This window comes from Cyprinus carpio, chromosome A25 (assembly GCF_018340385.1).
Source record: "Cyprinus carpio isolate SPL01 chromosome A25, ASM1834038v1, whole genome shotgun sequence".
NCBI classification, from domain to species: domain Eukaryota; kingdom Metazoa; phylum Chordata; class Actinopteri; order Cypriniformes; family Cyprinidae; genus Cyprinus; species Cyprinus carpio.
Window position 1 is genome coordinate 14,551,137 of NC_056596.1, and position 11,594 is coordinate 14,562,730.

Sequence of the window (11,594 nt, forward strand, 5' to 3'; positions counted from 1 at the left end):
AGTTCAGAGCTGAAGAGGACGGACAATCATAATTTAGCTGTGGACTGAATCATATACTTGGGCCCTGACATTTTGGCCCAAAAACATTTGGAATACATTAAGTAAATAAAAAAAGAAAGAAAGAAAGAAAAGAAAACCATAATCCCATTCCATCTTTAGTTTCAGTGACTACAATATAAGCCACCACAATTTTTAGCATGTTTCGTAAAAAGTTTTGCTATTTGCGAATGAAAGTGATATACATTTTTATGTTAAAATGTTTCATCAGCTGTCTGGTTGCGTAAAATATGGTATCTTATTTCCACAACATAAGAAAAAAATAAATAAATCATGCTGTGTTAAATCTTAATTATGACATTAGTCATAATTGTGATATAAAAGGTCAAAATTATGACAAACTAAGCTATAACTATAAATTTAAAAGTCAATAAGGACAAAAGTCAATCTCATAAAAATGACTTAGTATGTCATAATCTTGACTGTTTATCTTTGGATTATGACTTAGCATATCACAATTTTGACTATTAAAGTCAAAATTTATTTAAAAAAATAATATTTTCAAAACTTGGTCAAAATTGTTTCAAATCTGACTTTCTACATCCTCATTTCAACATATCTCATATTCATTGTCATAATTTGACAATTGACATTGCAATAATGACCTTTTCTCATTAATTTTTTCTCTCTCTTATAATTATGTCTTCATCTCTAATGGCCATTTATCTCACAATTATGACTTTGTATCAGTCTTGCCTTTTATATCAGTCTAATCTTTTATGTTATGATTTATCAAAGCATTATATTTTTCTCATGTGGCAGAGATGGGATTGCATACTAATAAGTAAAACTGATCAAATACTGTATATTAATTTAAAAGATTAATACCTGACATACAAATGAAATCTGCCTAGAAGGATTAAAAATCCTCAGTAATCATGAATCACAAATGAATGACAAAAAGGTCATAAAAGAATTATGAAAATTTGTCAGAAGGTTGACCTTGCTTGCTTTGAGAGGATCAACATGGCAAAAAATACATTTTAAAAACAAAATCAATGTTGGGGCCTGTAAGGTTTCTGTAGGTTTTCCACGCAGCATAATTAAACCATAAATGTGTTTTTTTCATTCCTTTTAAAATTGTATTCAAGACACCAGACAGGACACCCGAGCACCGCAATCACATTTAAAAACTGCATTATTAATGGCAAATGGCTTATCATATGAAACGTGTCCTTTTTGCCTGCAGCTAAACTAATATGGAACAACCTATTCATCTTGGCACCAGAGACAAAGGTAGGTTTCAAATCCACAGCAAGCTTGATATTTAATTTCACGTGGCGAATGTAATTACGCCGAAGAAATGATACCGTGCCCTGGATTAAATCAGGGAGTTATTGAGAGTGCCTGCTATTTTAATTCTGTTAGGATGACATTACAGAAAACCATCTGAGAAACTATTATATCATGGCATGAGAGAATACTGCCACTTTGTGGCACATAAGAGACATGCATGCAGACGTAAAAGGGTGAATCTCATGAAAATGACTGCTTAAATTATTCAATATATATATATATATGAATGCATACACCATTCAAAAGTAGATTTCTTTTATGAAACATTTTATTCAGCAAGGTTGCATTAAATTGATTAAAAGTGGTTACAAAAGATTTCTATAACAAATAAATGTCGTCTATTAATTTCTAAACTTTCTATTGAAGAATCCAGAAAAACAAATGTATCAGTTTCCACAAAAATATTAATCAGCACAATAGTTTTCAACACTGATAATATTCAGAAATGTTTCATGAGCAGCAAATCAGTATATTAGAATGATTTCTGAAGGATCATGTGACACTGAAGACTGGAGTAATGATGCTGAAAATTAACCTTTGATCACAGGAATAAATTACACTTGAAAATATATTCAAATAGAAAACAGTTATTTTACAGTATATTGTAATAAGATTTTACATTATTACTGTATTTTGATCAATTCAATTCAGCTTCGGCAAGCACAAAAACATGGATGTAAAATATACTTAACCTTCTAAAATTGTGCAAAATCATGCAAAATTAGAGTTTAGGGGTAAAATGTTTTTATGAGATCTCATGAGATTCACCTTTGAAAAGAGTAAGTTTAACAATTATACCCTTTTTTGGTATAATTTTGCATTCATTCTAAACCAACAAACACTCACAGAGTCTCTCCTGTGGGTTTTATGAACTTCTTTTAATTACACATTAAATAAGACTGGTGAGGTTAATGGGGAAAAACAGGATTGGGTTGCATTTATAAAAGCGTGCAGATCTGAGAACAACTTCCTTCATTCTAATAATCACATTCACCTAAACATGAACGATGTGAAAGACGACCTCAGATCAGCACTTTCTCATAGACGTTAACACATGACCCTTAATTACAATTAAGTGTCATTCAATTCATTAAACAAAAAAAAAGCACAATTTACAAAATATTCATTTCTTATCACAACCGTACAAAGGCTGTTAAAACAAGGTCTATGTATATGTGAACCCTCTTTTCAACATTTGCAATTGGCACACCAAGAGACAGAACAGAAACTATTCCAAAAATATCTAATGACTTTGCTACTCGCGTTACAGACGGCTAGTAAATGATTTTAAAGGGAACAGAAAATAACCAAAACACTTAACTTTGCATATGAGCAGACATCCTGATTTATTTCCGGTTTAGATTTCTCTGTATTAGTCGAACAGCAATATAGAAACAATTATCAAAAGCAAACTGGTCATGCAACATCTTGCTCGCACATTGTAAATCTCCTATAAATGACATCATCTCATGACATCACAAAATAAACCTTTATATCACTCTCTTTGGTTTGAGTGATGGCTGAAAATTTGCCCTTCAGAACCAAGCTAGCCACATTTTGCCATAGTATACTAGACTGCGTCTTGGGGCTTCTAGAACCAGAACGTCTCGATGGTTGATGGCAGCATAAATGAACAAGGCATTTGTTTGGTTCCTTTTCTACATACATTTGCATCCAAATAACTAGTGGTACAGTAGGTTATATTCACTAATCAAAATTTAGCGCAAAAAATAAAAATTACAATAATAAAAAAAAATCAGCCTTCTAAGGTGCTGTTTGGCTGGGCACAAGAGGGTAAATATTCATATGCAGTAAAAATCCTCCTCTGAGTGCAGAAGTGAGGCTTTCGCTAATGTAGATACTTACAGAGGAGAGATTCCAAACACTCTCTGGAATACTTGACTGTGATTGGTCAACTGCAGCTTTATATTTTTAAGTCAAAATCTGCTTAGGGCTAGTGATTTTTCAATATTATTTACAACAGGATCTGTATTTTCTTAGGTTTAAATAAAATATTTTATGATTTATAAGAGAATAAAACAAATTTGATCAAAAAAAGCCTGCAGAGGTTCAGGGCGTGCAAGCATTTTACATTTAATTTTGTTGTTTAATGAAAACAATACATTTTTACATGATGTCACCTCTTAGCAGATTTTGACTTTTATATAAACCCTCATGAATTTAACTGAAAATATCAGAAGAATGAACAATGGCCGTGTTGAAATGATAGCACCTGTTCGGACCGACTGAGAAAATCCATTCTACACCACAGTGGCTATTATACCGCATTCAACGCATTACCGTTCCCTGGAAGTCTAAAGAACAGAACACAGCATGCATACAGGATTTCACCACACATTACCATGGCTTTCGAGAGAGGGCGCGTTAATCCGACTACAGTGGAAGTTCACATGCAGGTTGTTTTTGGAAGTCTGGGACATCCAAAGCCAGGGTCATACACAGTGATAAAGTATCAAAACGCCACCTGAAAGTGTTGATCCTAAAATATGATTCCTCAAAGTTTCAGTTCCTGTAAAATCAAGTGACTCACATGCAGCTACACGGCTAGTTCTCTCTCATACATCACACTAAAACCATGTTTTCATGTCCACACCTTTCCTTATAAATCTGCTAAAACTACTCTAGATAAACCAACTGCAAAATAAAACCAGTTCTGACAGCCCACCCAGTAAAATAAGCCAGAAAGGTGTCAAGAGACCAACACTTCGGAGCAACTGGCCACCGAACGAGAAGTAAAGCTTATTTCTTTTAAGAAGGATGCATTCTGTATTTTGAACAGGCTAATAATTTAGTGTAATGTACAAAATGCAGTTGTGAAACCTTTTTTTTTGTTTGCTTTTGAGTCTATAATGACAGGAAAGGCTTGTTCACATTAATACACATTTTGATTTGGATTTCTTCTTTTTCTTCTTGCCCTCCTTGCTCATCTTCTCCTTGTGCTTCCGGATTTCTCGGACTAAAGTATAAAACGCGTCGTCCACGCCCCAAAATAAAGGGAAAACAAGAACTTCAGGTGATTATCTAAAGCATCAAACACTATAACAAAAAATAAATTAACAAAACTATAACAAAAGCCCAACTTTTGCTGCCATATTCCAAATATTAGCCATTTAACATTAAAACTGGCATCAGATAAGTCTTAAAAAGGCCATGATCACCAAACCCAGTCAAAATAGAAATAAATGGGGGGAAAGATAGATAAGACTACCAATCTCACAAATAAATGGTCACATTCAATCCCAAAATCAAACAAATAAGACGCTATATTCCGCAATAATAATAATAAAAAAATTTTTAGGAACTTTTTTTTTTTCCCCATGGCAGTAAAGCACACTTTCCCTTTAAAAACAAATCCTTTATGGAAAATTGTTTTTTTAAATTTAATCCTTAAATTCAGTTAATTAAGTAAATCATTTTTTTTTATTAAACTTTGCATTTATTAAAATCATCACAACAAACACAAATAAATAAAAGAACAGTTTCTGTCTGGAAAGTGATTTTTATATTACTATTAGCTTTATTTAAATTAAGTACAACTAATACTATAAACAATAAATAAAAACAGTCTTGAAAATTATATTGTATTACAATTTGCATTAATTGCATTCAAATATGATTTACGATTATAAACCCACTTAATGTGTTTGTGTTCTAAAGTAAGGGTTTATTCTTATTCTATGGTCAAATGTGGAAGGTGCGATTATTAAAAAAAATAAAAATCACAACGCTAAATCTCTTATTGGTCCTAAAAATAGGCTGCTTTTTTAATGAAAGTTGATTTTGGGCTGAAAAATGACCTGGATGTTTGCGAGACTCTTTCAAGAACAGGTGTGAAGTGTAGCACAGCAGATTTCGTACTCCACAGCTGGGCTGCAGACGGACCGTGCTTCAAACTTACCCCGCTCACATCAAAACACATTTTTTAAGCTTGATGCATTGTGTCGTCTTTTCTTCTTTACTGAGCTTTTTCAGCCGGTATTGCCTGATTTCCCGTACCAGAGTATAAAAGGCATCTTCCACTCTCTGCAGTGCAAAACACAACTCCCTTCAGTGTCAAGGAACGCACAGCCTTCTCATCTCTGAGAAGCGGAAACAGTCTGAATAGGATTTCGGGAACCAAGTGGCACTATAAAGTTTTCCACATAGTGCTGGCACAATTAATATTAGCATTTACTTTTGATTATTTCTGGGAATTTAGAAGGAATTTGGCATAATCAAGATTTTACATCAACTTTCCACAACCCCCACCCAAAAAAACCACGCTATTCCATGGGATGATATTTTTTCGCAGAATCTTGACACTTGGAAAACATTTTAGAAGAGTTTCTCTAGTAATGTCCCTGAAAATACACACACACGCAAAGTTTTAATAAACAAAAGATAAGAGAATTAGAAAGTGAATCTGCTGTTAAAGCGATACACACAGAACCATTTCAGCCTGCGGCCAGAGAGGGAATTGTGGGTACTGAAGATGGCACTTTGGTGTCGGCGAGTAGCATGTGAGGCTCAAAACAGAGAGAAAAGAAATGATTTCAGGAGCTTTTATTACATCCCAGCACCACAAGGAGTTGTGATTTGAGCGCTGCAGAGTGTCTGCCTTGATATTTAATATCACAGATAAAACAGTTTGATATCCCCAACTGATTAATAGTGATTAAACCCCTGATCAATCAATCCAAAGAGCATTCTTTGCCATTAAAAGATTCATTTATGAAATCAAACAGACAAGTTATAATGAATGCACATGAGAGACCAGGCACAAACCCAGAGGCAGATCAGTTGTAACCTGATTGATTATTCATAAAGCAGTCAGAATGAACTCATGCATAAACCCGGTGTAAAGCAACAGTACGCAATGACCAGCTTTCCTACAGCTCTACACATTTCAGCTGCCTTCAGATGCTGTGAGAATGTAACAAAAACCATGTCTAGGCCACAGTTACCTCCTAAAAACAATACATATTTATGCAATAAGACTTACTTATAGTAACTTTTTTTAAATGTAAGAAAATAAATAAAAATAGCAATTAGGTGTGTAACAAACTAGACGATACTGATCTCACAATAAAATGCCTTAAATAAAGCCAAAAATTTTACCTTTTTATTATTACTTCTAAAGACATATTATAAACAGTTAACAAAAAATACTGTTCATTAAAATGCTACATTTTAGCATAATATCAGTGGTGGACTTGAATTATGTGACCAGAATTATGTTTGACATTTTCTTGCTTTCTGTTTTAGACTACATACATTTAAAGTATGTAAAGAGTTCAAATATTATATTTTATTAATGTATTTTTCATTTTTCATTTCTTAACATGGCAGCTCAAATATGTGAGCTTCTGGGTTTACCATATTTATTATTCATTTGGATATAGATTATCATTATCCATGCTACATATTGTTGCATTTTTGTATTGTGATATATAGAGACAGTGTTATGTTACACCTCTAATCATAATATTCGTTTTAAAACAGCAGAAAATAAAAATACATAAACATTGTTTTTAATCCGTTTAGTTCATTAAAATTTCTATAATTACAATTATATTTATATATATATATATATATATATACACAATTTTCTTTTAATTTCGATCAAATGTGACCGAGACATGTTCTTATAATGCTTTACAAGACTCACCTTTAATGGTTGTTTATATATTCTGGTTATTGTCAACTTTTATTACAGATTTCAAAACCATGTTTAACCCAATAATGCATTAATATGACATTAAAGACAACATGAAATGGCATTCACAGCTCATTAAACTTCCATAATAATGCACTTCTAAGCAAAATAATATTGTAAAATAAATAAAAGGTAGGTTTGGGTAATTTTATCCATCGGAATTTGACTGAATCCTATGCTATACTAGAATATTATAGACTGATTTTAATTGTGGCCTTAGATGTGTCAGAATAAAAGTTTCAGAGGTGGATAAAAGATTTATGGTAAACAAATATATATTTTTTATAATGACGAGCAGTGCACAAGTACCAAGGACATTTATTTATAGAAAACGGCTGATCTTGATTTCATGTTGTCTTTAAACAAGTCAAAATTAAAAAAAAAAAAAAAAAAAAAAAAAAAAAAAAAAAAAATCACATTGTATGCCTTTATTTTCATTGATTTGTCAGACAGGATTGTATTTAATCCACGACTATGTTTTCCATACCTGTCTCGTCTTTGCTGAGGTCTCTATAAACGGGATGCCGTAGCTACGTGCTAAATCCTGAGCCTGCTTGGTGTCCACACTGCGGGACGGAAGATCACACTTATTCCCCACCAGGACCATGGGGACATCCTCAGAGTCCTTTACTCGCTTTATCTGCTCTCTGTCAAAGCACACAGAACACTGCACGTCAAAAAAATGAATCTGACTTTGTGAGGTGTTTTAACCCTTTACAGACCTGATTCTGCAGGTTATGTGACTGCACACCGTTCCGTTTCTATCAAACCCTCACCTGTAGTGGTGAATGTCCTCAAAGGACTTGGTGTTATTGATGGCGAAGACACAGAGGAAGCCCTCTCCTGTCCTCATGTACTGATCCCTCATGGCGCTGTACTCCTCCTGACCTGCAGTGTCCAAGATGTCCAATAGACACGTCTCCCCATCAATCACCACCTGCTTTCTGTAGGAGTCCTGCACAAGTGAAATGATCTTTTGAGCATGTTGAGCAGTATAACGACCCCAAACAATACTGGGTCAGTAATATCAATGCATGACAATAATATCAAGCCTAAAATATCCCAAAAATGATATTAAAAACCTGACATTTGTAAAATGACAAATGGTACTTGTAGGCAAATATCGTGTTTGAGTTTTAAAGTGCTCATTTAGGTGTAGATTAAGTCTAGCAAAATGGGTGCACAGGTCAACATGACATTACAACTAGAAAGATTTTCTTCAGCATTTTCATTGCATGTTCTAGGACTTAATTTAGTGCACATTATTCCGAAGAAAATTTGCCTCTGTAATCTTGTCAAAACTACACAACAAACATCTAATAACTACAGAATCATTCCAAAACATTAAAAAAAACGAACATCTACAGAACTATAAAACATCTAATAACTACCGAATCATTCCAAAAGATCTACAAAACTAACATAAAAAACATCTAAAGAACAACTAAAAAACATTTAATAACTACACAATCATTCCAAAAGATCTACAAAACTAACATTAAAAAAACACAATCTAATAACTACAGAATCATTCCAAATAAAACAAAAAAAACATAAAAAAAAAAACACAAAAAAGAAATAAAAAAAAAAACAAATAAAACAAAAAAAAAACAAAACAAAACAAAAAAACTACAAAATCATCCCAAAACATCTACAAAAACAAACAAAAAATACAAAAAATGCAAACAAGCATAAAAAAACATCTAAACTACAAAAAACAACAAACATCTAAAACTACAAAAACATTACAACAATTACAAAACATCTAAAGCGCATCTATTTTTTTTTTTTTTTTTTTTTTTTTTTTTTTACAATACTACAGACCCATATACTATACTTTTTATCAACCAATCCCAAGGTAAAAATAGAAGTTCTGTCCTTCCTTTTTTTCACTCTGATGTGTCACATTACAGAATTTAAATAGGCTGTGAATGCTGTTTGACGTTGACTTTAAAGATAACCTAAGGTTTTTCTTAGTTTGTTTATTATAAGAGCGCAAACAAACACAGAAAATAAAACTTATTTGGAAATATGTAAATTTGTAAACTAAACATAGAAGGGTGCCAAAGCCAGAAAAGTGAAAGGTAAGAGACACAAAGGCCTTCAATTTGGAATCCACCTTCTTTTAAACCAGAATAACCAGATCACACAGTTGAATCTGTAACAGTAAATTTTTTTGCATAATCACAAGTGGGTGAGTTTCACAGCTTTGTGTGGCAGTAGAAAGTGAGTGTCCTGACGGTGCTAGAGACAGAGGTGCACATGCCTCACCTCTATGGTTGGGTCGTATTCATCCACAAAGTGGTTCTGGATGAGTTGGATGGTGAGAGCGCTCTTGCCCACGCCTCCAGCCCCTACCACCACAAGCTTATATTCAGTCATTCTTCACCTGCAGCAGAAAAACGATGAAAATCAATGAGTACTTAAAATAATTGTCAATTAACTGATGCTATTATCCAAAGCACCTTCACTAATTTCAGGATCAGTCTGCTGGAGTAACCTAGGGTTAGACTAACCTGCTCAAGGGAACGATGGTGATAGTACAATAATAAAGCCTTTCTACAGTTTGAACTTACAACCATTCAGCTACCAACCCAGATGTTTAACCATTACACCACAGCATCCTCTATCAGGCAAGACTGTAAAATCTGGCACGTCGACATTTACTTAAAACGCCAAGTCTAATGGACTGACCCAAAAACAGCATTTAAACACCACTATTAAAACATTAGTAGAAGTACCTTTATTATCCCCTTGGGGAAATTCTGTTTCATTGGGTTTCAACATGTGTTTCACAAAGAAAACAGTATAGCATAGCAACAAGAACACATATGAAGGGGGAAATGTTTTAATTATTAACTTCTAGAAATAAATAATCAATATGGCACAGAATCAATACAACCACAAAGGAATACAACACTTCTCTATGGTTTGAAATTATATAGTTATAAGAGTATATATAACATCTTGTAAACACCTGCATCATTAATCATATTTACAATACAATAGATTTTCTTCAATCACTTTATTACTACAATTAAATAAATCCAGTTAAATAAACCGATTCAACGCATAACAAATTATAGAATAGCATGATTTGACATGTTATATATTATCTCTTAGATGTTGCTACTCTGTAACTTTCCCATGAGTATAATCATTACTTCTCACTTTTCGTTACAATAACTCAACAAAACCGATTAATCTACAGTAAACCGAATCAACTTAACAGGTGAGACGCCAAGCGAAAATACTAATTTAACCATTTTAGGTTATATATTTATAGACTAGTCCTCTGTAAGAGCTTTTTACTGTGATTTTATTCGAATTTAAAATCGACTAACTAAAAGACTCACAGACGCAACAAAACACTACGATTTGACATCATTTGACGTTTTTACTGAAAACCAACCTTATTAAAGTATTTTATGTATCTTTTAGAGGTTATATGATTTATGTTATGTGCAATAAAAAGTGAATTAGATTTTAACTCGAGTTAGAATAAGTTAATCGTATAGTTAAGCGCCATTGTATCGCAGGGCCCGAACTTAACTTGGGCGTGCGATGCCAATAACACACTGGAACAAAATACACACACACATAAAAGGTCACATTTAACCAATTCTTCGCTTTATCGGTACATGATTGCTCGTGACTGTTAATACACACGTTAAAATAGCGTTTCTGTTATTTTTACCTCTGGGTTTGTAGTAAGTTCCGCGTCTGAAAAGCTTCTACTGACTCGAGCGTTTACATCGTGACCTTGCCTTAATGTTATTATCCATTTAAACAGCGCATTTATCCGTTGACAGTCGCGTCAGAGGGTTTAAATGGTTTTTAAACTGGAAAATAAAAATAAAAACAGGGCTGAATTCAGTTCTTTCCAGGCGACATGGCCTGCGCTCGGAGGCTGTGCTTCACACAGATATGGGCGGACACACTGTTGCGTCCACCTAAATGATCACTTACCCCAAAATATCAACGGTTTTCAGATGTTTACGATTATTTTCAGTAGGTGGACGAGGTTACAAGGACGGGTACTACGCAGTCGAGCAGCCACTTCCGAGCATCAGCATGCATCTTGCATTATAATAGACGAAACATCTGTAGACACAAACAATCCCGATCGGTGTCCTTTCAATGAGCTGTGCAGGGCGGAGGGCTTGATCGATAACTGACCGACTAACAACACCGCTAATTCAAGAATAGATATGCTTATACGACGGATAACAAATGCACTTTAGTTTACAGTGTAGTAGCACACGAGAACGTGCTACAACATATTCGATACTGGGCAAAAACCGGCTTTTGACAAGCGCTGAGGGCAGTATTGGTGTAGACTGGTTTGCTGCTTAAATAGGCCCTAAATATAACCGGAACGTGTACGTGCTTGCGTCATCGCGTATGTGGAATCTTATTGGCTGTTTCACCTGTCAGTCAGAATTCAGGGATTTGCATACGCTGCGCAAGGAGCCAATCGTCTACGGTTATCGACTGAATAATACAAATTACTCGGCCTAGATCT

At 33.9% G+C, this 11,594-nt stretch overlaps 1 protein-coding gene across 3 annotated transcripts; it reads right to left on the minus strand.

Annotated features, from left to right (window-relative positions):
* Nucleotides 1–2,212: 2,212 nt before the first annotated feature.
* LOC109050773 (GTPase KRas-like) lies at nucleotides 2,213–11,431 on the minus strand. Of its 3 annotated transcripts, none has more exons than XM_042715665.1 (6): nucleotides 11,039–11,431; nucleotides 9,341–9,458; nucleotides 7,846–8,024; nucleotides 7,557–7,716; nucleotides 5,282–5,397; nucleotides 2,213–4,359 (listed from the first exon to the last, which is right to left on the minus strand). In XM_042715665.1, exons 2-6 carry the CDS (start codon nucleotides 9,449–9,451, stop codon nucleotides 4,242–4,244), a joined length of 684 nt encoding a protein of 227 aa, XP_042571599.1. In that variant the 5' UTR covers nucleotides 9,452–9,458; nucleotides 11,039–11,431; the 3' UTR covers nucleotides 2,213–4,241. The 3 variants fall into 3 exon arrangements, with proteins under 3 accessions (XP_042571599.1, XP_018923892.1, XP_042571598.1); XM_042715664.1 differs by lacking the exon at nucleotides 2,213–4,359 and adding an exon at nucleotides 10,767–10,911 and having other exon boundaries at nucleotides 5,040–5,397; nucleotides 11,039–11,430; XM_019068347.2 differs by lacking the exon at nucleotides 5,282–5,397 and having other exon boundaries at nucleotides 2,213–4,358; nucleotides 11,039–11,425.
* Between the last annotated feature and the right edge of the window lie 163 nt (nucleotides 11,432–11,594).

Excerpts from the sequence above, each read along its gene's own strand:
- LOC109050773 (XM_042715665.1), bottom strand. The coding sequence starts at position 9,451 with ATGACTGAATATAAGCTTGTGGTGGTAGGGGCTGGAGGCGTGGGCAAG. Across the intron at positions 7,717-7,845 it reads GAGGACATTCACCACTACAG|AGAGCAGATAAAGCGAGTAA; the intron begins GTGAGGGTTTGA and ends GTGCTTTGACAG. Across the intron at positions 4,360-5,281 it reads CTTAAAAAATGTGTTTTGAT|GGGCGTGGACGACGCGTTTT; the intron begins GTGAGCGGGGTA and ends CCCTTTATTTTG.